This window comes from Anser anser, assembly GCF_964211835.1.
Source record: "Anser anser genome assembly, chromosome: 7".
Taxonomy (NCBI): domain Eukaryota; kingdom Metazoa; phylum Chordata; class Aves; order Anseriformes; family Anatidae; genus Anser; species Anser anser.
The window spans coordinates 25,701,238-25,728,779 of record NC_139727.1 but is presented as its reverse complement, the minus strand read 5'-3'; the positions used below and the strand labels follow the sequence as shown (position 1 = coordinate 25,728,779).

The window sequence follows — 27,542 nt, the reverse complement described above, 5'->3', positions numbered from 1 at the left end:
AGAGACAGAAGAATTGTAACATAAATGTATGTACATCTGTTTACAATGACTCAGTATTTAATTGTAGCATAATTATGTGAACAACTGATCACATTGGAAATTAATATTATAAAATTTGGATCTCTATGTTTACTTTAGCTTTAATAGTCATTATTGCAAACATCTAAAGCAAACTCTGCAGCTGCAGCATGTTTAATTCATTGAGATGTTCTCAAGGCTCTCTCACTGGTATAACTTCATAATTTTAGAGCAGCATCTGCCAAAATATGACTATAACATCCAATTTTTAAGGAATCCTAAAAATGTCTCTTTAACTGTGCATGTAAACTTCTGCAGGAACCTTCTTTAAGTGAAAGACACTGTGGAGTAAACACTCAAATGACACAAGAAAACTGATTTTGAGACTATGACTGTTGAATAAGTCTTAAACACATGTGAATATTATGTCTATGTAATTAAATTAAAGTTATAAAATCATAGCCAGCTCTTCTTCCCAGTTGTGTATAGGATAGTCACAGAAAAGAATCAATGCTCAGAAAACCAAACTGTCTTTGTATTAGGATAACTGTTTATAAAAATGTGGGAAGCACAGAGAACAGTCCAGCCGTCTGCAATCAGTCTGGCTTCCTCAAAGCTGTTTCCATCCTCTACTGTCGCAACTTCTACATGGTGATAGTTTTCCTTGTAACTATTATTATTGGGCTGCAGTCTCACCTTCATTTGGCTCTACAGATATGCGCAAAGAAAGCCAGAGCAAGCCCTGCTTGAAGATTTAATTAAGGATTTCCCTAAATAGGAACACTTTCTGCAGGCAAATGATTAAAGACTGGAATACCAATGATAACTATTGCATACACGTGATCTTCACAGTCTGGAAGTAAGAAATCCCAGGATAAATTTCCCCTTTTGTGTTTGTACCAGTTTCCTAAGGAAAATTGAACATTCTCTTTAAAAATTTTGGGAGCATAGAGTTCTACCGTTTTCATTGTAGCTGCACAGCACTTGATGTTTTGCAAAGCCGGGTCCCATTATGAATGGTGTCTTGTGAATTCACCATTCAGAGCAGTTATATAAACCTCCTGTCTAGTTATTCAAAAATTAAGTAACATTTAGCGTCATTCAAATACACGAAATGGTTTTCAAATGCTAGATTGTCATCAGTCATATCCAGTCTCCTGCATAGTGTCATACTTTCTCTAATATTTCTTTAACAATAGAAAACATTAAGGCAGGTATTTCCTGTCTTAAATTTTCATAGGACATAAAACTAATAACTGCTTTCTGCCCCAATGACTCTTCAAAATAACACTGAGCTTGTGACTCTCTTCTTACAAAAGTCAAGCAACCTACAAGTTAGTGCAATAACTTTCATATGCTAATAATTTAATCAATCTATTATACCCTAGGAACCTTAAGGAACCTCTTTCTTATTAAAAAAAAAAAAAAAAAAAAAAAAAAGGTCATGTTCCACACGACATCCCTAGAAATCTCTGACCATGAAGCAGTTATAGAGAAAAGTACCCGCAACAGCTTCTTAGCCTGCCTCTGATTCAGACCAATTTCCCCATGCTCACTCACATACTCGAAAGTTACTGCTTTGGGAAAATACATCATTGAGAACTTCTTGCATGAACCAGTTGAAACTAGTTCCCGTTTTACTCAGATTCTTCTCTTACGAAATGGGAAATGACTACAACTCAGATGCTGAGTGCAAAAGACTTCTGCCAGGCTCTTTGGCTCTTATTAACTATTGAACAGGAAATGACATCAAGAACAACTCATATACCTTGAAAGAAAGGAAAAAGCAATAAAGAATCCCACCACAGCTGAAACTGTGTAAACAGTGGAAAAGTTCTAGACATCTTTCTTTACTGTAGCAACAAGCAATAGTTCCCATTAAAATGCAAAAACAATGCAAAAACAACCCCAAAGTACCTTATTTTCTGATAATGGCTTCTTAATTATTTGGTAATAGTATTAGTTTTCAGTTAATTTAGATAAAGGAACTTAGTTAGGAAGTAATAGTAAAAGAAAGGTTGAGCAATTTTACATTTCCTAAAACTTAAGTTTATCCACAATAAAAGTGGTTGGGCTGGGCTTTGCATAGCACAGTATATCTTTCAGAAGTATATTCTGCACTTCAGAAGTTTGGGGCATCCTCACACCTATTTCTGTAGAGAAACAAGATATATGGTTTCAGCTGACTAAGAAATGGAATATGTTCCACAAAAATGGTGTAATCATCAAAACATTCCTCTGGAATAAATAAAAATAAATTAACATTAAAAAAATAATAATACAGTAGAATATAACTTCCCAGGCACTTTTAAAAAGGTAAGTCTATTTGATTACCTGCCAGTTTGCCCATCTTCTCAACAACCTACCTGACAGGGTACTGGGAGCCTGAGTTCAAAAAAGAGTCATTTTAATTACATCAAAGCCGGGGTCCAAGAACCTCGAGCAACCAGCCAAGCTGAGTGCCTCAGAGCTTGTGGCCCCAAAATCTGTCTGATCTATGGAGGTTTGGACTATTTTCAAAGCTGAGATTCTCTTTGCAGAAAGCGTCAACATTTTGATTTACCCTCTGATTAAGAGAAAAAGCAAATTCTGAATGATCAAAATCCTTCATTAAACATTTGCTCTTTCTCATAGTTAGAGGGAAAGAGCAAAATACCGATTGATCAAACTCTTTCGTTAAACTGAACCAGTTTTTACCATAGTGGTTAACTACTTATCCTTACTGTACTTCTGCATCTGAGCCAAAATACCAGCAATAGGTACAAAATTTCACACATACTTTTCAGATTGGCTTGGCTGTGCATTTATGGCATTTCCAAGTTCAGGCCTTGGACAGTGTGCAGCCCTGGAAATTCAAACTGATAAAACACCACATCATTTTCAGCCTACTCATGCAACCTTTCCTTCAAATGCTAAAGGTTATCTGTGCTGTCTTCCCTCAAAAGGGACAGAAGTTTGTGGGACAACTGTCTTCACAGTCATCAACGTAGACACATCAAATACCAATGACAGGCATAGTATCGAAACAACTGTGTGTGTCAAGTTTTTTGGAAGCTGGAGGACCTTTTCTAACCAGTGACTACACATAGAAAAGCAAAGGGAGCAGAAAGACCAGCAAATAGCTGTAGATTTATTGCAGTCTAGCTGTATATAACAAAGATTGGGCATCTGAATTTGATCTTCAAATGGATGAGCCACGAGGAATAACAGGATCAAAACATTTTACTATTTATGAACTGCAAGCTGCAACTTCAGATAACATCCAAGGGCGTAGAGACAGGGAAGAAAAGAATCCAACGTATTTATGTTGCTATGGAATTTTAAGAGTAACAATAACAAAAAGGGTTTTCAGCAACACCACAGCTATCAGCAAGTGTCAGAATAACACAAGTTAAAAAAAAAACAAACAACAACAAACAACTTTCATTGATGATGATTCATTTTTTTTTAATTTTAATTTCAGTTTACTGCTTACAGTATGGAATCTTAGCTATATGTAAAAGTGGTTGATTTTGAATTCAGCAGGAAGACAACTTACATCTTCTAGAGCTACAGCAGCTTTCTAGGTAACTCACAAAGAATGTCACGTTTTTCTAATATAGGGGCAAGGAAAACATCTCAAACAAATCTTTTACACATCTGCTAATTTGTAGACACCATTTTTACCACCATTCCCTGGATTTAGCAATGGTATTAATAGTAAATACAGGAAATTTGATGGCACTGGAATCTACAAAAGTGGATGATATGGAGTGAAATTAAGGAGAAATGGAGACTTGGATGAGATTAATCATAGAGAAGAGGTGTGCAGGTAATGACCAGATTACAAGACAGTATATATTTGGTGGAACAAACTTCAAAGTTAAAGATGATGCTAAGTTTAAAAGCAGAGTGGTAGTATTTCATACTGCAGAGAATAAAGAAGTTTTTCCTTAATGAATATTCTTTTTGAAGAAAAGCACAGACTCCAAGACAAGAGCAATTTAATGGGAGAACAGTCATTCCAATACCACATTAAGTCTTGACCACATTGAAGAGTTAAAAAATCCCATATCTTAAAGCCTAGCTTCAGACACTCTCCTCAGCGCCCCTCTGCATGACAAAAATACTGTAGCTAACATCACCTGAGGTTGGTAAAGAAGCAACCAATAAAGTTTGCCATTCCTGAATCCTATTCCAGGTTGCTGAAACTATAAAAGTGGAGAAGCATTCATACTTCAATGACAGCTACTCCTTCGAGAACAGAAAGCCTGTGACCTGCCAGCTACTTTAAAAATCACTGTAAAAATAAGTAAACATTGTATGTGACAGTAAGTCATACATTTATTACACTATCATGAAAGCAGATGATATTCAGCTTAAGTGTTTAGAAATAAAACAGATCTTCCTTAGTTTGATCCACTAGGATCTCTCTCCATTTTACCCAACTAAAATGTTGTCAGGATGCTGTCAGAACTTGCTAATGACTGCCATACTACATCACAATTTTTTTATTCATTGCAAAGAAATGTCTTTCAAATCTCAGTATGTAGCAAACTGTAAAACATATACGCATATAAAAACTACAGTTCAGACAGTGATCTGATGATCACATTACATAAATATATAAATAAGAGTTTAAGCACTGGTTTCTGTTGCTCCAGATTAGATCCAGATGCAATGCATGTTCTAACCAAAAATTCTTTGTGCTGGGTTAAGGGGTTAATGACCCTGGGCCCAAGACTTAGGGGTATAAAGACAACAAGTGATGCCATGGTTTTCAGCTTTAAAAAAAATGATTTTATTTTTTTTTTAAGGAAAAGCCTTCAGCTTCAACTTCTATTCAGCTGAATTGACTTCAATCTGACTTACGGTTTACTCAGAAAAATAAATTTCCGTTTATGATCAAAATGGCTTAGTAGCAAAAGGACATCTCCTTTACCTACAGAGCAAATGACTCATTCATAAATCAGGAAAGTTTTACATTGAGAATTTTATTGGACTTTTTCATAAATGCATCATGCCATTTATAATCAGTGCAACAGCAATAATAATATCATAAGATGCTTGGAATATACAAGTTCTCTTTCTTACTGATTGCTGATCAATGAATTCCTTCATTCCCTGAGTGTGGGAATCATCATAAGGTTTAATATCCAGCTGGTGTAAATCACAGCAACTTCATGCTTTGTTGGTATATACAAATGCTGATTTGCATAACTTTAGGATACAATTCTACAGAGGCACAGATCTGAACATCCATTCACCTTGTTATGAAAATGAGGGCTGTCAGATAACTGGTCATAAATTTTCAATTTTTTGCATCTCAGTTTTCCTACCAAAAGAAAATCCATGAAATGTCTTTTCATTTTGGAAGTGGGGAAAAATAAATAAATAAATAAATAAAAATAAAAAGCATTAGTTTGATAGTTGCACAGTATGTTCAAAAACCTACAAATATATGAAAGTTATTCACACTGCTGGGAAGACTAAATAAATAAATAAAATCAAGGCTGAGGAACAATTTCATCATGTAACTTTGTAATAAGTCCCTGGAGGAAATATCCATTCCTTTTGTTCCCCTCTTGGAAGCTATGTAATTGATTCCTAACTGCTGTGTTAATGTTCTCTATTCCTGTCAGAATCCCTCTGGAAACACATTAAAGCAAGCAGGGTTCTCTCCTGGTGCTACCCTGTGAGCACTGGAATATGGGATTCTCCAAAGTGCATCATAGTTCAGGCAGTAGGCCACAGTGCAAGCTCCAGTGCCAAAGGGCTAATAACTATTAATATAGAAGAGTAAAATATATCAATTTATTTTTCAGAATGTAGAGCAAACAAGGAAAATGTTGCCTTTTATAATGAAAGACTATCTTATTGGTACTGTTGCATTCTGTATTTTAGCGTTGTGAAAGCTTTCCTTTACGAAAGTAAGACTTATTACCACAAAGAAAAGTATACGTTCATGTACCTTATGAAATGCATATGTTCATGTACCAATCTAAATTTAAGAGAAGGTACAGATAAAACATGTTTCCAAGTGCCTAACTAAATGTTTTTTGAAACAAAAGCACTTGAATTACTGAAAGGAAGATTTTCTAGTTTTCATAACTAAATTTAAAAAATTTTATCACAATTTTATCACAATTCCCTGAAGTGGGAATCAAGTCACTAATTATTTGTCATCACTGATTCTAAGATCACCTTTGACTTGCTGACTTGATTACCCTAAAAATAAATCAACTTTGGCAGCCATACATCCCAGACATATAATTACAGCAAACTTCTCCTCTTCTATGGGTCATCACCTCAAGTTTCACAGCTATAAACACTGTTGCTGTATTATTCAGACTGCTGACTTTATAACACACTGGGTGGCAGTGTGGAAGTCGTTTTGTTCAAAATGTCCTCTATGAGCATCTCTTCATGCAAAATTGCAAAGTTAAAAATGCGGGGGGGAAAAAGTAATCTATGAATATAAAACATTTGATATTAATAGTAGAATACTTAGGCAGGGAGGGAGTTTCTCTCTTCCTGTTTATTGTTTCATATTTCATAATGTGTATCTGCCTTAGGCATGGTTTTCTTTCTTTGTGGAAAAATTAGGTTATTTCTGAGAGTGCAGCAGAGAAAAGAACAATGTTCTGCTGTGTCAAGACATTGTCAGGACTTCTTGTTGGAAAAATTGTAGTATGTCTGTTCCTCGCAGTAGGAAATAAGATTTGGATGTAAATTGTGTCTGGGATTAAATGGGAAAAGGGAGGCTTAGGTATTGTTTTGCTTGGGAAAAATAAAAAACCTCCAAAGTAAACAGAGCCCACACAGAAAGGAACATTTGATTCATTCATATCATTCAGTTGATATATGGATATCTTAGATTAAGGACTTTGTGGTCAAGACAGTTGAAATTTGCCTTGTAGGCCTGGATTTTTTTTTTTCCTTTGTCCTTGACAGATAATTCTTATAAGGAAAACATTCTAAATCTAGCATCTCAGTTCTACCACTAATTCTGCTCATTTTTGGGCAGTGCAGTGAAGAAATATAACTTGAGAGTCAGACATGCAGAAATGGTTGCGACTCAGTTACAGCTGACAGCTTTTGGAAACACGTCATGGATGTACTCAGTTCTATGTATTTTGTGAAGTTCTGAGGCGGATATCCAATAGGATGAAACTGAGGCCAGATGCTGCATGCAGGGAGCCCTTCCAATCATTGGGTTTTTAGGGCCTTAAATCTCTCTCTGCCTCAGAATTCACTTGGGAATACAAAAGCACCTTTCTTCCCAGAGGGCATTGTGAATATAAACTCATCATTTTTCTGTGAAACATCCTTATTAGCCCACTGAAATTCACATGGAACTCACATTTTCTTTCCCCGAGGGATTTGAATGGTAAGTCAGATATAAGTCAGATATAAAGCCTAAACACAATAAGGAAAAAAAAATACTGATTGATGCTGCTCATGAATGAATAGAATGACATTTTGCATCACTGAATGTATCAGTGTTCTGGGTAAAGCAGCATGTAATAATACATATTTGTATCCCATGTAAGCAATTTTTGCTACACACAAAAAAAAAAAAACCTGACGTTTCTTAACTGCTTTGTATTTCACTAGTGCAGTTATCTGTTACACAGCATGATATATTTAATACATATTAAACTGCAGATAAGAACATTTGATATATTATATTTAGTTTCTTTTATATTTAAATGCTTTCAAAATATAAAGACAAGCAGACAGTGACATCATCCCTGAGTTCACGAAGAAAGTTCTGCCTTGAACATGTAATTGTATATTTATCTATTATGTGATTTAATATTTTCTTCTGAAGCATCTAGTATTGACAATTGTTGGAGACAGGATATTTGACTAAATGGATCATTAGTCTGATCATTTCCCTAGGTTTCTATGTGAACTGAGGATTCTCTAGCATCTGTGCCTGACAAGTGCAGATGGAGACATCTGAAATGGGGTGAGGGCTTAGATCACTGCTGCATCTCACAAACAATGAGAAAATACTGTATTTAAGTAGAGATGTTAAAAGCAGCCTCCATTCTATAAGGAATACACAGGATAGATTAATGTAAAAATTGGCATGGTACTTTTGTCTTCCCCTATAATGACATCAATAAGTATCTTCAATATTGATTTTGCTTCTTATTAAAATGTTCTGTTACAAATACAGACATTAAGCCAGATAAATACAGAGGTCAGAATATTTGCAGCCAAAAGCATTTAGACTAGAATTACTACCATTTAACCAAGACTAACAAGCCTAGCGAAACAACTCCACACAAACTTCTGAATGCAGAGCTTTAAAAGCACAATGATCGCTGATCCCCATTTAGTATCATATCCACAGAAACTTCCTCAGAGCTGGTACCAGTTAATATTGCTTTTTTCCTTCAAAATGTCAGTACAATGCCCATTGAAATTGTGACTGTGACACAGAAATGACCTTCCATTCTGAAACAGGACAATAAAATACCTTTTTCAAATGCTTGCAGATGAGTTGTTCTCCATTTTGTGAATGTTGCACAATTCCTTCCAAACACCAGTGTCCAACATATGTTAATTCTTAAATTTCAGAAATTACCTCAGCCATGGCAAAGATTTCCAGACATACTTGTTGAGATTGAATCAGGTTGTAGCAGGGAAACTAAATCTTGTGAAGATGGGACTGTTTTACAGATAGGGACTCAAGCTAAAATATTTTAGATACCTTAACATCAAAAATAAACTGAAAATACATACTGAGAAATAAAAATGTGGTAACTTAATTCTGAGAACAAACAGTACCTTTCTTTTGTCATATAAGGCATGGTTATCCAACATCATCTTCCTTTCATGAGTAGCATATCTTCGCAAATCACGTCCAAATTGCTGTAAGAGACACAACAGATAAGAGCAATTCTGTCCAACCAAAATTGTTATCCTTTATACTAGAGTCCCAACAGCAAACCAAATAATAAACGAATATATGAAAATTATCTCTACCAAAAGACTATAGTCTGAACAGATGGATCATCTGAAAGAACAACATTTTGACAGTCAATGGTCCATCATTTCAGTTGGCTAGTCTGAGAAAAGTTGGGTACTATAAGAGAAACCAAGGCTATGTACAGTTTACTGTGGGCTCCCACAGGCTCTAGGTGAATTATCTCAATAGGTAGCAGGAATTGAGTGAAGTAGAGAAAGATAAGAGTCCTTTCCTACAAAGGGCCTCACAAAGTACATTTTTAGAACAGACAACCACCTGCAGAGAAGAGAAAAGAGCTTTTAAGTAGCCAAACACTTTCTGGATAAGATGAACCCCCAAATTCTACAGGAGTTGATCCAAAATCCAAGTAAATACATTTTATTATCTCAAAACTGAAAAATGGCTGAAGTAACTCATCAGCTCAGCAGGAGAATACATCAGCTGCAGCATTTTGGCTGGTCTAAAACACCCTGCTTCCAATTAACCTAGGTAGAACAGAGTGGCAATGCACCTGTACTTCTAGCACATCAAAAAGCTAATTCAGAGAAGGCTTAGGAGCTCTTCGTTATACCGCATAATCATTCCCTAACAAAATGGACATCAGAGGGCAAGCATGTAGAACAGATCACAAACTAATTCTATGTGGAGACAGATTAATCATTTGAGTTTTGAGTTTGCAATTATATTGAATTTATTTTGAAAATATTGTGCTATTTTATATTATACCCACTAAAAAAGCAATTACACACTAAAATGTCTATTATGGAAAGTAGCTATCATTTGAAGCTTTCCTTCCATATTAGAATACCACCTGAAACATTTTATTTCAGTTCAAAGCTAATGAGTAAATTTTAATGTTTTATCATTTTTAATAATTTTTAAATGCTCAAAATAGAAACAAAAGTTTCCTTAATCCAAAATGAAAAATATCAAACTGTTTTCAATTTTCTATGAAAAAAATAAGTTCCAAATAACAGCATTTCTTCCTCGAATGTTAAATGTCCTGTAAAATCTTTATAATTCTGTGACACTTTCCAAATCATCTCTTTACTCCGTAACTGCTGAAGTCACTTGTTAACACCACTGTCATATAAAAAGACAATGCAAAAGACTGAAAATATAGCTGTTCATTCCATGAATCTAAACACTAAGCTTCAAGGAAAACAAATGTTAACTGTTTTAGAGAGAAATCCATAGATGTCAGTGAAGAGTTCATCAGCTTCAATCTAAGATCTCTGGTTATGAAAAGTGATGTGTGGAGAGAAGGAATATTTTATAAAATTCCATGAATTCTGAATAGTCCTGCCAGTGTAACAATAGGTTAGCGATGCTTAGAGAAAAAAAAAAAAAAGACTGTTGTGGGTTACTTACCCTGGAGCCTGTCCAGCCTAACAAAGCATATGCATATTGCTCAAAGGGGGTTATGACCAGATCCACACGGATTGCCTTCCAGTCTTTGACTTCTGCCATATCAATTTTTTTTGACGTATTGTAACTGCTGTTGTCTACTCTTGGCTTGTATAATTTTAAAATTGCAAAACATTTTTGAAAATGATCCATGGCATCAACTTCTCTGCTTGGTATCTGTTCCTTTACAAATGTTGATTCAATGATATCACAATACAGAAGTAACCCCTAAAGAGAAGACATTGCTCACATTGAATTGCTGGATTGGCTTTACTGAAATTCCAGACTTTCTAGACAGTTATCTTAAAATATCTTGTAAAATGCAGTTTCAGTAAACACATAACTGTGAATGGCAAAATCTGGTCTAAGAAGAGACATAAAACAGCCATATGTAACTTTTGGAAAAACACCGGCCAATTCTTAGAGAGAAATCTTCAGTGGTAGCTGTCTGATAATGACAATATCCTACCCTGTACTAAGGAAACAATATTTGCAATTCTTCCTCTCTATCATTTCCCCCTAAGACTTTATGGTTGATGTCAACAGAAATTTTGGAGTAGAAACTGATGCTTTCTCACAAGGCAGACTTCTAGAAATACACATTAGTCCAGAGAACAGTCTTGCTGACAGCTTCCAAAGAGAGCATTTGCACTGTCTGTTATGTGAGATTTCCTTGTGACAAGGTCTGGAGTCACCAGAGCGTTGGAATGGCCTTGCTTTTGTTTGAAGGGACCGCACCAAAAAAAATGCTGAACCTCAGTAGCCAAATTTTATTAAAATATAAATGTGATTTTCTTTTAAAATATTTTTTCCTTGCAGTTCAGAGTGAGAATAAAAATAGAAGTAATAGAGTGTTGTAAATTAATTCATTCTAATCCAGAACTGCAAGAAGAGCTGGGTGGAAGGGGCAGTGCTTTCCTCCAGCCTTGCTCTGTAGCCAGCAAACTTTCAACAACTCCTGTGGTTCCAGTAAACTATGCATTATCTCCCCCTAAGGTCCTTAGGAAAAGCATCTTTCTGTAATTCCTCGTACCTGTCTCTGTGCTTGTTCTTTGTGTTTATAAGCACCTTCCAAGGCTACTGATTTCCTGGGCATTTCAGATTTACTTTACACTCACAAAGCTTCTTAGATCTTTGGGATCTAAGGGCACACCTTCCATTGCTCTCATGTGAATCTCCCCCCACCAGTCAGAAAACTTCTCACCCAAAACACAGTACCTGGGACAAGATAAGGACCAGCCTCCCTCTCTCTCGCCCAGCATGTCCTTTTTAAAGAATGCAAAATATCAAATACACAACAACAACAAAATAAATAAGGGAAATATTATCAATCACACTGCTTCCTTCAGTAATCCTTTCAGAGTAGAAATGGAGCTTGATACAATGCTCTGTATCACTGAAACCGTCTCTAGCAGGAAGACTTAGCTGGCAAAAAGATTTCACTTTCTGAGAGTGGTTGCACATGATGAAAACACTCAGATGGGTACCTGACTCCTGGTACTCTCAACCTTAATTTAGATTTTATAGATTCATAAAATATAGGAGATCACAGTGACTGCCTCCTCTGAGCACCAGATTACACAGACAGCAGAGATTTCTGAGATTTGCCTTTGCAAATGAAATCCAGCTTTGTTATAAAGGTTAGCAACAATAATGCATACCACTTCCTCCATAGGTTATCAAGTGTTTAATCATTATTACTAGAAGGAAAAGTACTAAGTTGAATTTATTAACCATGCTTGGGCAGATCAGCTTTTTAGTTTTCTCTTCAAGACCAGCAGGCCAATCAACAATTGTCAGGTTGTCAGCATGTCATATGTGCTTATATATTTAAACCCACACATAGATCAAACTCAATTGATCAGAGAACTTCTCTCTGATAAGATGAATAGTGTGTTTCTTAAAACTTCCATCATCAGGATTGTTTTATGTCCTTGGATCAAGGTTTGTCTCACCTCTGAAGTCCCTCAAATGTTTACACATCCTCCTTCCTCTTGTCTAGTATTTTTTATTTCAATCTCACCTTAAAAAAAAAATGGCCAAGAATACTTCCCGAGTTTTAGTTAACATATCACTTAATATAGGATAAAGAATAATGATATTAGCTTCTTTTTGTTGTTGTTTTGTTTTTCCTTTTTAAATATGCAATATTGAACTGGGATCATGTAGTAGTTTTCTTTCATGGTTATCAATAGCTAATTATAATGTTCTCCATGTCAGGCCTCTTCAAACACAGGTAACAATAAACTGATTTTTGGAAGGATATCTCCATATTAAACACCGAATTTAAAAATGTTATTTTGATTTTTTTTTTGATAATATATTGCAAGTTGTTAACTTTATGTGGTAACGTTAAATATCTTAGAAAATAGTTTACAGCAATAACATTACTATTATTACTATTATATTACTATATCAGAGGTACAATTCTGACAAAAAAATAACAAAAACAGTTAACAAGATATAATTTCCATGAGGAGACACTGATAGGTGTTGTTCTATTTTCAGCTTCCAGTTTTGTTTCTTTTTTTTTTTTTTTTTTGATGATATTTCCACATTAACAGTCCCATAATTTTGGTAGGGATCACTCACAAGCTGTTTTATTGGTCACTGTGCCAGCCCTTTTAATGATAACTATTTGTTTTTCATTGACATTTCTTCTCTTCTTTGGAATTTTTCCTCAGATGAAGACTGTTATAAACTAATCTAAGAAAATTCCTTACGTAGCTCCTTCTCGGATTACTCGTTTCCTAGTCTGCTGATTTGAAAATGCTTAATTTTAGCAGGTGTTCTCTCACATCCGTCATTAAAACAGCTAGTAATTTTTTCTTGATTTTACCCCAACGTCACAAGGCACTGATGCTTACAATTTCCAAATATAAACTCAAAACAGCTGTTGAATGTTAATGCATAACTGCTTCTAATCTCACCCACTCTTACTGACAAACTATGCCTGACTTCAGGTTAATTCTTTTTTTAATCTTTTGTTGGTTTGTTTTTAATGCTAAAAAATTAATTTGATCTCATTGATCACTGACACTTAATTGATGACTTCAAACCTTTATTGAGCACTGACATTCTTCCCATTCTCTGTAAAAGCTTTTGGCCTCTTCATCAGTATTTTCACATCTCCTACTTATTTTTCATTTCTTGTCTTTGAGATTTGGGACATTGCATAGCACATCCCAGAAGAAATCCAAATAATTTATTTCCTAACAACTAGAGTAGGCTTTGCTAAAGTGGCCTTTTTATTGTTCCAGGTACCTACATTTCCCACACCCGTATGCTGATTGTAGGTAGTGTGTTCAGATCACTAGTTTTGCACATTTACCTCAGTCTATATCAATGCTTCTTTGCTCTAATGAAATTGAATTCTCTTGGTGCAAAGAATTAGGAATTAAAGCCCATCTTCCTTAGATGAACTACAAAAGGAATGGAATTCCTACTGTAGGTGGGTGTTCTTAGCAGGATTTTTGTTCCTGACCACCTGATAAATCTAGGAAAACACAGACTGCAGTGGCTTCTCCCTTCACAGACAAGCACCTAGCTAGTGTCTTATCTCAGCGAGATCTGTGGACATGCTTACTTGGCCATCAGTAATTATTCCTTGGATTTTAAACCTGCAAGCTCTTGAGGAGATATGATTATGTATTACTACCTGTGTGTCTGCAATAGATAAAATGACATTGATATAAAATGCTCAGGCTTTTTAAGACATCTTTTGGGTGATCTCTTCTGCATCAGCTTTGCTTAGTTTTCAGAGTCATTTTTTTCAGCTTGCTACTCATTACAGAAATATACAGTTGTAAATGTAAACAGAGTCAATTTGATGTGAGTCTTTGCAGTACTACACACACTAAAAATGTTCCCTTTACCTAAAAATCATCCTGGATACCAGACCTACCAAAGGTCCTGCCTTTGAGTTCTCCCAGCTGCTTTAGAAGTACAAATTCCATCTATTAAATCACAGCATATAAAGAGAGTTTTTAAAGAGTTTTCTTTTAAAACTATTCCTATTGCCATGTTTAGGAACTTCAAGGCAATGCTCCTTGGGGCACCTGAGATTTAACATCAAGCAAATTATGAAGCATTTACAACAAATCAGTACTGGAGACTTCCTATTGCTGTTTTCCCTTGTTGACTAGGCCACATCTTCTACTTGAATACATTTTAAGTATTTGCAGATGGTCATGGTTAGCAAATGTGAAAGATATTTAGGAAAGATATTTTAGAACTATATATCTCTGGGTTATCTTGTAGTGTTTTTTTTTTCAGTGTTTATTGGCTGGGCAGCTTCTAAAGCTGATAGAAAGAGCATAAGATGAAATACCCTGCTGTAAATATGTATTTCAATCTTTAAAAAAATTGCAGTTAGGCAACAATTACACAAGTGCTGAGTCCAACAAACGGTTGAAACCAAAAACAGATTCAAAGTCAGGGTAGTTTTTAAATAGCAGCCAAAGCCTAGGTCATGTTCATTGTGATAATGTTTCCAATTAATGTGATTTGATAGAGCACTGGATATCACTGTCACCCCATAAAGTACAGTTGAAACAGCACTTCTATACATTTTGAAAAAGTATGACTTGAAGGGGCAGTCAGCTATGAAGTTTGCATGAAGTGTTGTCTACTGCTAGCTGAAAAATGCAGCCTTCACTTTAGTCTGTCAGGGAATCTGCAGCTGTTTGCAAATTTCTGTTTGATCTACACAACATAAACTGCTGTAGACCTTGTTTACGCAATCAAGTTTTAAAATGTGGGCATTTTCATGTCTCAAATTTACAACATCATCAAAATCAAATGTACTTTTTTAGTTATGTCAATACCCAAAGAATATCTTCCTTTTAAAATGATAATGCACGTTTACTTAAATAGACTGAATGCTGGCACATCAAAAGTATTGATATTGGAGTAAATGTTTGATCAAATTGAGGAAGTGTGAATTTTGAGAAGAATATGTAAACAATAGCTGAAGAATCAAATATGGTCTTTAGCATTCTTTGCTATTTTTAATTAAATGAAATGCTATCCCATTTTTAATGTTACAGTCATTATTCCTAAGTATTGGTAGCTGGGTTAATTCTGTTAAAGCAGAATAAGACTATTATATATCAACGGCAAATATAATACAATACGTTCTTCTGAAATATATATATGCTGTTGTTCTTAATTTCCTTCTAAGATGGTTTACTGAAGTGGAACAGTATTATTTTCACTGAAATACCTATAGCTAAACTGAAATAGGATGTAGGCATGTTAGTTCAAGGTTGCAACCCAGAAAAATCCCTACCTAGGTGAGACAAATGGAATTCTATAAAGTTGAACAGCTCAAGTAACTGATGCCTGGGAGCAGTCAATGCTGTTAGAGTGAGGAATCGTTAGGAAATGGCATCAAAGGCTTGATCAGCAATATAAAACTTTACAGCTGCTGCCTAATCATACAGCTGCCTTGGTCCCTTTGATGACAATTTTTTCAGCCTGAAGTTCCCCTTACAGCAGAATGATCTAATTCTGGGCATGCCCTGAACAGCCTGGTTTTGACAGGAATGTACAGTCCAGCACCAGAGTTCAGGAATGATGTTTCCCTCTTTCCATGCCATGAGCATTTGCACTGGTGAGTGACAAGAACTGATGGATAGGTTGGGACATATACATACACATGCATACATACTTACCCACATGTAGATAGACAGTACACACCAGACAAATCAGACTTCATGAGAACTGCCACTGCTGCCAGGATCCTTACTTAAAACATACGAGGCAGTGGAACCCGTCTGCCTACTTTATGCAATAACCCCAGAGCCAGGACAATCATATTCAGCCCCATTCTCTGCTTAAGAGGTTTAAGCCAAGTTCTCTCAAGTCCCACCAAAGTATTCGAGCCAGCATGCACTAGTTTATTTTAGGTAAGAATGTCCTCAGCTCCTGCTGAAACTGAGCCAAAATGCAACAAATAAAATAAAATAAAATAAAATAAAATAAAATAAAATAAAAATTAAAATTAAAATTAAAATGTAAAAGGTGAGGCAACATTTGCTTACAAAGGAATGAATACAGGCCTGCATCTTTATAAGCAGAGAGAGCATTCATCTGAAAGAAATAAGCTATTTGCTCCAGCCTCACAACTATTTCTGTATCTAGTCTTAGAAACAGGTTTTGTTGCTACTAAAATCCAGCTGTCACTCAATAATGAAAGTGCGGCTGTTCTGTGAACCCTGTTTACAAAAAGCTACTTCCAGCAATGAAAAAGCCAGACTAGTTGCTTGTTCATCACCAGTTGCTTCAAGACTTCCTTTTCCTGACACGTTCACCTCAGCAAGGGTGAATGATAGAGTCTAACCCAGACCACTAAACCAGACCACAGAACGTTAAAATAAGTAAGCATAAGAAGGCACCGATGTTCCCATTTTCCTAAAAGCTGAAAGAAAAATGAAATGGCAATGTGGGCTAATGCAACATTATACTTTCATGAATATGAAAGAAAAAAAAAATGGAGTACAGGAATGCCTGCAGTAATGGCATCTCTTCCTCTGTCGATGGTACATATCTAACAGGAACAGTGCTAAATACAGCTATATAGGTTTTTATCAAAAAATAAATCGCCCTTTATACAGCATGTGAATGAAACTGCACTGACACAGATGGCTCAGCCTGTTTGCCCATGGACTTCCAAGCACTAACCCACAGAGGAAGTAATTTCTTACTTTATGAAGTTTCTTGGAATCATTAAAACCATAACCTGTGTACTGCATTGCAGCTTTTCCATTTAGCCATTCTTCTTTGAAGTTCAGGGGAGACTTTGTGTTCTCTATTCCTCAGTCCATTTATCCCCGATGCTGCTGCATCAAAGAGCACAATGGTGTTGATTTAACCACTTAATTTTTCAACAGCTTTCAATGGAAGGATCTTGTTACATTAAATTTTTTGGCTAAGAAAAAGACCCTTTTAAACTATTTAAATAAGGATGGGGTTCATAGTTTAGAAGTTAAACATTGCAGAATCCTTCACTAAGAGTTGTTGAAAGGAAGTCAACATCACGACCTCAGTGACATTCTTTGATGAATCTGGACTTTGAAGCAGTAGCACAAAAGTGGAAAGCTGTGAAACAACCACCAGGTGTACCGTCAAAAATATAAAAGTGCTTTAGGTTCTTTTTTCTTTTTTTTTCCTTTGCCCTTAGAAATCAAAGATAAAAAAGCAAGAGGAGTATAATTCCTCTCTTTCTTTTTGTATTTTCATTTTGCTGGCAGCTAATTTTTTTAGTAGTGACAGTAAAAGCCTGCATATTACAATGACCACAGCAGAGAGGCTGTATAAGAAGTGTTATAAGCCCCCAAAATTCTGGAGAAATAACAAAACACAGAAAATCTGTGTTCGTAGCTTTAAACAATTCCCAGTTTGTTTGGATTTGGTTCCACTACTTCCACTGTGCATCTCCCCTTCTGACATTTTCTTCATGCTGGGAGATCTCTAGAGGAATCTTAATCTTTTCATCAGACCCTTGGCCACCCTTGACCTGCACTCTTCCCTGCACTCAGTTCTGCCAAATTTTATTCCTTGGAAAAAAAAAAAAATCAACAAGAATGATTTATTTTCTCTTTCTTTCCTTTCAGTTCCATTTAATGAAAACAACTCAGGGTGACCTGAAAAGCTTCTGCAGTTGCCAGACTTCTCAGATCACAGCCATTGTTCTCATTAATGTAAGTGAAGTGTGATGGAATGGGAGAAGGAATGAAAGGCTGCACCCAGGGACAGGCTCTAGACTCACCCTGTTGTCACTTTTACTTTCTGCTGTGTGGTAATAAACAGTTTTGGAGGATGTGCACATGCCTTCCCAGAGGTTCAAATCTGCTTAAGAAAGCAAAAGGACAGCTTCCAAGAAGAAATGCAGCTTTGCTCAGAATAAAGGGAGTGGGATGACTGAGAAAGAAGCTTTACATAAATAATAAAAAGATAAAAATAGAATTGCTCCTCATTAATTGCCACAGCTTCATTGCTTTTCAGTGGAGTATGATAAAGTATACCTTCTAGCAGTCTGCTTCAATATGTACACTTTCCATGCACAATTATGACAGAAATCAGAGAAATCTTTAAAATTAATAATAATCTGTTAACATTTTGGATAACAAGTCAGCCAAAAGAAGAGAAATTCCTCTAGGGTTGTATTTTACCAGGAAAGAACAAGTTTGAGCCAGTAGAAAGATTAAGCCAGTAGAAAGATTTTGACCACCTCTAAAATAGATCAGTTCTTCATAAAATCAGATGAGTTTTCGCTTGTTTGGAGAATATTTTTAGTATCTCTCACATGTTAACACATTATATGTTAATTAAAGTACATCAGTCAAGAATAAATTTGAAAGCATTCTCTCCAGGCTATCTGCACTGAAAGCTGACTTTGCTTAGCAGTGGGGCATGATGATCCATCTCAGACAGAGTGCTGGTCTTTTTTACATGTTGAAATGTACTCAAATCCTTTGAACACTACAGGAAGTAAACATTGAAAAATATCTTAGCTGGCCTGACAGGTAGGAAAAAAAAAAAAAAAGGCTTACCTTTCCCAACACACCATATTTCTGAGCCAGGAATATTTTGAGGTACCTGCACCTATTATAATTCAAGATCTTCTAACTTTAATGTTGCTTGGAACTGAAGAATGTTGAATGCAACAACAAACCTTAAATGAACAATTCTTCTGTGAAATGTGTGCATACATAAAAACCCAAACATCAAAGAGGACTACATCTATTTTTACCGTATTCCAATGAAAACCAGGAAAAGTGTTAATCTATGGGCTGAAAGGAAGACATAATTCCAGATGTTTTGTACCCAAGCTTTCAAACTTGCTAACATCGCATCATGGGGTTACAGAAGTTCACTATACCTAAAGCTGGAGCTCCCCAAAATAAAAGCAGTAACTTGGGGGAAACTACTCCCATCTCAAGGAGAAATTAAACAAATACTGTTTTGTTTCAAAGTATAACAGCTTTTCTGTGTCACCCAAAACTCCATTTAGCCTAACTTCTTACCTCTGATCAGTTGCAAATTCTTAGGGGAGGATATAATAGCGTGTGCAGAGCACCCCTGACATTCCCTTCAGCGCTGGAGGATACACTTAGTTCATCATGACTAATAATGAAATACAACAGCATGCAATTTCAAAATAGTGAAATCTTCTGTGAAAAGGAGTCAACATTCTTTAAGCACTACATAGGCTTAATTCCATGCTGTTAGAATGTTTTTTTTTTTTTAAGCCAAATATTATTAAGTTCATACCTGCTTTTTCCACGAGTCAACAACTTTATGCAGAAGTTCATCATCTTCTCTTGGTCCTGGATTGGTGATCAAAAAATCAATATCATGTCCAATCTTCTTACCCCTAGAAGTAATAAATAACAAGAAGAAAAAGAGCTAAGTTCTTGCTGAATTTCATGCTATTTTCAAAGATAATATTTTTTTCCTGCATTATAAAAAGAGTTTGCAGCATAAAGTGATAGCAATATTTCTTGAAATACAATCAAAATAGAATCTTCTATTTCTTTTATCGGGTCTGTCAGTGTTCTTTGTTAAGTAATAAAGTTTTGATGTATTTCCTCTGTTGTTCAGCTAGATACCGCAGATCAATTCAGTGATGTTAAATCTCTTTCTTCTCCTTAAGTCTCAGAAAATAAGGTTTCAGACATTGGATAAAAAAAAATTTAATCTAAATACTATAGAACATATTAGAAATGCAGTGCGGTAATAGCAGATAAACTTGCCAGTCTAACTACTACAGTCTTAAATATTTTTCTTTAGCTTTTGATTGACACTTTAATGAACAAAAGTGTGATGATGTGAAGTTTCATTATTTCTTTTTATGACAGAAATAAAATCTCCAAATATCTTACATTTCTTCTTTATTTTTAAAACGTAACAGTGATTTTTGCTATTGTTTTTTGGTTGGTTGGTTGTTTTTCTAGAATTTTTTGTTTGCTTCATTTTTTGAGAACAGTTCAGCCTTAATGTGACTAAAGCTTGTTTATTACATTTACTAAGGATTTCAGAATTAAATCTATATGCACAGAGTTTAATCGTAAATATTCCTAGGGAAAAATCATGTCATAACCTCTTGCTTTCCTTCATTTAGAGCACTCAGCTTGCCTTCATCCAGTTACCAAATATGTTATGCATAAATCAGATTAAGATGCAGCTATCATTAGAAAACAGGTGAAAGCAAGCTATCTGGAATGTTTCCCTTCAGAATCATAAAATGTTTGAGAAAGTCTGAAAATGTGTTCTGGAGTGCAATTCACCTGAGGACTGCAGAACCAATACAAGGCATTCATTTTGGTCTAAATGTTGCGTCAGGGACTGCATACGCATCTATTTATTGGCTTTAATCAGGCCAGGCTGAGAAGAAAGGGAAGATATTTATGCAAAGAAGATATTTCTGCAACTAGGTGCAGTATATAAAAGGTGGAGTAATCACCCAGAATCTGAAGCAGTGGCACCTGAGTGTAGCATATTTCCAAAATCTTCTCCATTAGAGGGAAAGTTTGCTCTTGCAGATGTTCACAAGGGTATGCAATGTTACAGTTCAGGTGTGTTTCAGTTCAATGCTATGTCCAGTATTCAGAGAAATTGTGAATTGTTACAAGAGTAGTGAAAATTGGAACTGTCTAAAACAAAAGATTTCCTTTTTTTTTTTTGTTTAATGAAATTGTACTTTCTCTTAAAATAATGCATAAAACTGAATCTGATTTGTTAGACTTGGAAATTTGTAGGGATAGAACTCATTGGCAAACATCTACTACCATTTGTATAACAGGAAATCATCTAGATGGACAGTAGAACTGCATTAGCAGCAAGATATAAAGAAACGAAAACCTAGGTTTTACATTTGACAAGCTGTCTAACTTGCTATAATGCAACTATTGTGCCATGTCTGCAGCGAAGTCAAAATTGCTTAAACAGGTGGAAATGATTTCAAAGACATTTCAAACAAAGCATCAGTCTAGGCTTAGAATCTGAAAAGCAATTCAAATTCAAGAAGTTAGTATTTCATGTAAGACTTTTTTTTTTTGAGGATGACATTTATTATCTCATAAATTACCATAATAATTTGAAGTTCTTACAAAGCAGTTTTTACTTACATGTTTCAAAATGTTTAATGTTTTTTTTTCAAAGGGAAGGAATTTGCTATTCCTATCTTGGAGATGCAGAATGTGGCATAAGAAAACTTGCCTAAAATTATTAAAATGAAAATAATCAAAAGAACTTAGAAGCTGATAGAATCAGGAGCTGATTCCTGCTTTTTCCTCTGGTACTCAACACATACTCAATATATGCATATTTTAGGTTAACCATGTCTACAACCTCCTGCCTCAGGCTAGCCATAAAACCTCAAGAAATCTAAGGTGTTTCACTGGTCGTCTATTTCCCAAGACAGAGAGCATTTATTGAAATACTTCTGTCTGAAGTGATAGCATTTAGAACTGACATAAAAGCACACAATATAAAATCATTGTTATTATCAAATACATTTCGTATTCTCTTTGAACTAATTCTCATCGGGTTAATTTCTGACTGAAGTTGTCAGGCCATTACTGGAACGTTTAGTCACATTTCCACTAGTGCCACTTGCCAAATAATTTTTTTCATTCTAGATAAATGTACTACCTTCCTTAAAATATAAAAACAATCTAGTAAGCTCAAAAGCTGCATAATTTTACTTCTCATGGCTGTAAACCATGCAAAAAATGCAGTAAATTGTATGTTGGTTCAGATCATCATTCTATTGAAGTTGACAGGAGCATGGTCATTGATTACAGCAGGGTAGGGATTTTCTTCACATAGATATATACATAATATATATGTTTATATATAATGTTTATATATTTTTTGTGTATATGCATACAAGCATACAACCATTGGTATTCATAAACTCATGTAAAGGTCATATGGGATCAAAGAGTGCCAAGATGCTCTGTTCCAATCTCAGGAAGTAAGATCAACAATTATCTCTATATACATACCAACAGTTTCTCTGAAGATGAAGCTAACTGTATAACTTGATATGATTAAGTACCTGAGTATATACAAGTTAAACACCATGGTAACTGATATCTGATCCTCAAAACAGATTTGGAAACCCAGAATTCATCACCTGATTAAGTGCATCAGAGATGAAACCTCAATCTCTTGTTCATTCCCAAAGCTCGAGGGGAATGCTGCAGGCTTCAGTCTTTTCCGAACCTCACCACATTCAGGAAAGTGGGTTCCTTCAACAGGGTTAGAGATTGGCTCCACCATGATCTAGACGCTGAAGGGTGTTAACTAGGCATCATTTACTTAGAAATGAAAACAAACACTTTGAAAAATGAACTCCAAATTGCTGGGAGTGCCTGTCCTAGTTTATCTTAGCCCAATGACTCGTACACTGATCGCTCATCTTTTTATTGCCATATTTATCTCAGGAATACTGGCAATGTTCCTGCTTCACAAGAGGCAGCTCCTCAATCTTCTCTCCTGCCTTCCACAGCGGTGCAGTTCCAGGACCAGAGTTCAGAATTAGCCCTTGAGTGTCCACAGGTCATTTACTTACCTGTTAGCTCTTGGATTAAAAGCACTCAACCAAGAAGGAGAACACTTAGTCTGATGCTTTCACATCCAGGTTTTTTGTTAGTTTTCTTTCTTTTTTTTTTTTTTTTCCTGTTAAATAGGAAATGCAGAGCCAGTGCTTGGTGCAGGGAGGAGGGTCCTAAGAGTTCTCCTCTCTAAATGGTTATCCTCATGAGTACAGTGTATGACACTATTTCTGTCTCTACAAGTCTATTTTATACTGCAAAATAACATAAATCCACACAGGCTAGTGTGTTTAGTACACTAATAGATGGTCAGAGATGTAGGGATATGATTCTGGCATGCCACTGCCTCAGAACTCTAATTGCAAGGCTTTTATATAAAAGTTGAGTACTATTTTAAAAATAAAACTAATCAAATCCCTTTACATCATCTTTTTCATTCCTTTAAATCTAAACCTAAATCCTTTTTGGGCTGGGCTAATAAGAAAAACAGCACCTTGCAGAACTGAGATTGCAGCGTAGCTTTTGTCCTAATAATCTATTCAAGCTTGAGGACTACAAAAGACAGAACACTGTTAATTAACTGTGTTCAATTCTTGGCTGACTAAACTTGTATAAAGCTGATAATTAATTTACTGTTAAGGAACAGGTTGTTGGAATTTGCTTTTTGCTATTATTGTTTTAATACAAAATCTAAATTCCAAGTCATTAAGTATTGTTACTAAACTTAAATAAATGGATGAAATGATAATATAGTAAAGGATAATTACATTGTCCTATTCTATAAAGGAAATTTACAGAAGATTAGATATTGTTGAGTATTATGTATGCAGAGTATTTTGAAGCCTCAGGATGTTCTACAGCAGCTAAGCCATATCAGTGGCAATTCTCATGAAATGATTTTAGTTGAGAAAAGATGTACTGATATTTCTCTACCACTCACAAAGCTTCACTAATGGAGGAGCTAAGCCACCTTTTTGCAGTAGTGAGTTACGTGTCAAAGCCCTGAAAACCATTCAGCAAGCTTTGTGCTTATACAGAGTTCAAGTGGATACAGCAGAAAATGCTGTATTTCCATGTATGTGCTTGCATTAGATATCACTGCAAGTCTTTCTTAACGTTGCAAGACCTTGAAGTGGGTGAAACACAAAATGATCAAAAGCCTATGTTCATAAGAGTAAGTGTATTTAATGCTTAGCATTTTCTAGAAAATATAAGCAACAAAGTAGCTCACAGGCAGCACAATGCCTTTGGATGGACCTGCCATAACACTGATATATTATTACCTTTACTATTGACACCATGTGGTTCATAGAAATATTACTTCTCAGTGTTGCCACAATATGCTGGGCTTTGTCTGCAAACTAAGTAAAGGAGTTTCTTCTTTGACATGCTGCTGTTTAAGTCCTAGATTTGTTCATCAGCATATTCTCTATCAGCTCCCTTCAGCCGTGAAGACGTTCTCCAAGAGCAGTGCATTACTACAGTCAGATGGTATCAATATCTGCTCTGTGTATGTAATCACTCACAGTACATACAAACAACCCTGCATTTTCCACCTAAGCTTTCTATACTATGGTTGTTCTTCACTGGTTTACTCTATCCCTGATTTTCTGTCAGGTCTTCATCATTTTGGTCCACGGTATGATTTCTTTTTTTTTTTTTTTCCCCCACACTACAGATCACGTTTTTAAAATATTTTATGTTCTACTGCTGTGATGTTCTCACTCTTGTCTGTTTGTTTGGCATTCAGAGACTATGGGAATGCTAAGGAGGAATACTCAGATCTAGGTATTTTCTGTTACCTTGGAATTCTCTCCTAACTTGATTTTATAGTCTCTGTGTTCTTGGATTTTTCTTCTTGGGTGCACCTCACTCATTATTTCTCCATGACAGCTCTTTAAAATGTACCTGTTTTCTAGAAGTTCCAAGAAGCATATTCTGATAGACATAAAGTTTTCTCTCATTTGACAATCCAACAGTTACCCTGCTGTGGAATAAACCAGAATGAATGGGATAAATCCTTGAATAAAATTCTTCCCCCCCCCCAAGGAAAACTGATTTTAATTCTATATGAAATCAGTTCTGAGATGAAAGATTTACCTCAAATCTGTCCTTACTTGCTAAATAACAAATTATTTGTCTGACTTCTGATTAGAAGTCTGGCTACAAGTTTTTGACCAGGAATCCACTTTAGTATCAGGCTTTCCAAGGTAGTCTAAAATACACTTTTTTCTCTACCTTTGACCCTTCGCTACCTAATTTAATCAACTCTTAAAATCGTCTTAGAAAGAGGACACTTGAAAATCCTTTTGGGGGGAAGAAGACACTTAAGATTCAGAAGACAATAAAGGTTTTCAAAATCTGCTCAGAAAAATCACCAGAGATGACTTTGGCACACTGGCAGGGCGCTCTCAGAGCTTGGACTGGAGACAAGCTGGCCAACTTGTATTTCTGTGCTAAATCCTTCAGTGTTTGCACATAGCACACCACCATTGATATCAGAGGCAGTAACCACATGCATGAAGCCAAACATTTGTGTAAGAGCCTGGAGGACTGAAAACTAGCACGTGCTCATTTTCAATATCTGATCAACTATATTAACTAAGGAAGAAATATAAATTGAAGTGGGCAGGATTCATGGAATTAATCAAATTATTTATGTATAATTAATTACATAACAAATCTTCAAATCATACACTCAAGTGACTACCACAAACTATAACAATGAAGTTGTTATATTTTGCAAATAATGGAGAACAGAAAGGGATTTGGAATAGACATTTCAGGTGTCCTTCTATTTGACTAAAACTTTTATTCCTGCTAAAACTGTAGGGAAAAAAATGGCTTGTGTAGGAAAGAAGATAAATTCTTAAACATTTGGGTATTAGATAATATTCTGAGTTAGTCTGTTTGATGAAACTGTATTGTGTTTACTAAGACAATACACTTAAAGCAATATTAATATTCAGATTCAGCAGATTGAAGAGGTATTAAAAATGCTAATGGATATATTACCTGTATCATTTGCAAAATTTACACTGAATTAGAAAAAAAGCTACAGCTATGAAATAGCTGTCTGAGAATAATTGCTATTAGGAAATACAGGAAGAAAAAAAAAAAAACAGGCCATCAGGAATTTCTGTGCAACCAATATTCATAATAAATGTGTTAAGATTTTTAAACTCTTATTTCTCTGACCATTTTAATGGTTAATCACGTTTTGATTCAGAAAGATAGGAAAATCTGTTAAGGAAACCTCAGACCAGAACTACATAGAGCAGATAGCATATGGAGAATGTGAACAAAATACCACAGAATACAAATCTCCCTTCCCTCCAAAGAGCTCAGATTAAAAGGAATGCAGCTGAAAGTCATCTGCAAAGCAAGCTGGACACTAGCTAAGATGCTGAAAGCCAATTTAAAAAGTGACAAGTCCTTGTCATTTTCCTTTCCACCATTTCTGGAAAGAAACATTAGAACTCGTTACATGTTAAGTGCCATCTTCTCTGCATTCTTCTTTTGGGAAATGGAAAGAGGACAGCTTCTAGACAGACATCCCCAAGTGATTTGAACATATGCGAGGCCATTTGAATATTTCCTTGAATACAGATGAGCAACATGCAAAAATATCTAGGAAGATCAAATGTAATTGCTAAAGTGATGATTGTGTGTCAATGGAAAAGGGATTAAATGTTGCAGAACATTACACAAAGCTGAAGAAATGGACAAATTGTGATACAGCACAATGAACTTTTGTTTAGGCAGCAATGACAGAGCTTGGATAAGTAGTAGCACAATCACCCCTTTTAGATATAGCAAACAAATTGTTTATAAGTGCCATAACATACATGTTCCTGAGGGAAAACTCTAGTAGCTTCAGCATGCAGACATAGTCAAACATTACAATTACAGCTACATTCAAACATGCACACACATGTATACAGAGTTCAAAGATTTTTCTGTCTATTCTGATATTGATGCCATAATTTTACTCTAGGGGGGTATCCTTTTGCTCTTGCTTATCCTCTTGCTCTGCTACCCACTGTACTGGCAACGTACAGCTATTATTTGACATCACCCGAGTTCAACCAAATAGAAGTACCATAGTAATTCTGTCTCTAGTAACTGCAGACCTGATTAAGGTACATCTACTACTTGTCTTCCACCAGTATGTGCCTTCTCAGAAAAAGAGGGACAGAAATTTTTATTCCAAATCCCAGGTACTTTGAACACTTGTGGGTTTGCTTACTAAGCAGTCTTTGATGAAACCCTGAAGTAGAGATGCATGATTTCTAACAGCCAGATATGAAAATAATTCTGAGTTACTGTCATTCAAATGATGAAGACCTACATTTCTTTAGTAAACCCTACTACAAAGAAAAAAAAATATCTTTAAGCTGAAAGTACTGAAGGGTGACATTGCTACCGCTCTTACACAGAAGGTAAAATCCTGGACTGCTTAATATCCAGAAGGGAAAAATTTCATTGATTACAAAGTAATCAGAGATGTCATTCTTGATTTCTCCTCAACTGTAACACTACAGATTTTAAAGCCTTCTTGAATAGCTATACTAAGGTTTCCATATTCA

At 35.5% G+C, this 27,542-nt stretch overlaps 1 protein-coding gene across 2 annotated transcripts in view; it reads right to left on the bottom strand.

The window, feature by feature from the left end:
* DNTT (DNA nucleotidylexotransferase) overlaps positions 1-27,542 on the bottom strand; it is a 114,647-nt gene that overhangs the window by 38,760 nt on the left and 48,345 nt on the right. For both annotated transcript variants that reach the window (XM_083844007.1, XM_083844008.1), the window contains exons 8-10: positions 19,664-19,766; positions 10,352-10,615; positions 8,800-8,883 (exon numbers count right to left, since the gene is read on the bottom strand). In XM_083844007.1, the coding sequence (XP_083700133.1) occupies positions 8,800-8,883; positions 10,352-10,615; positions 19,664-19,766 (451 nt within the window). The remainder of the gene's footprint in view (positions 1-8,799; positions 8,884-10,351; positions 10,616-19,663; positions 19,767-27,542) is intronic.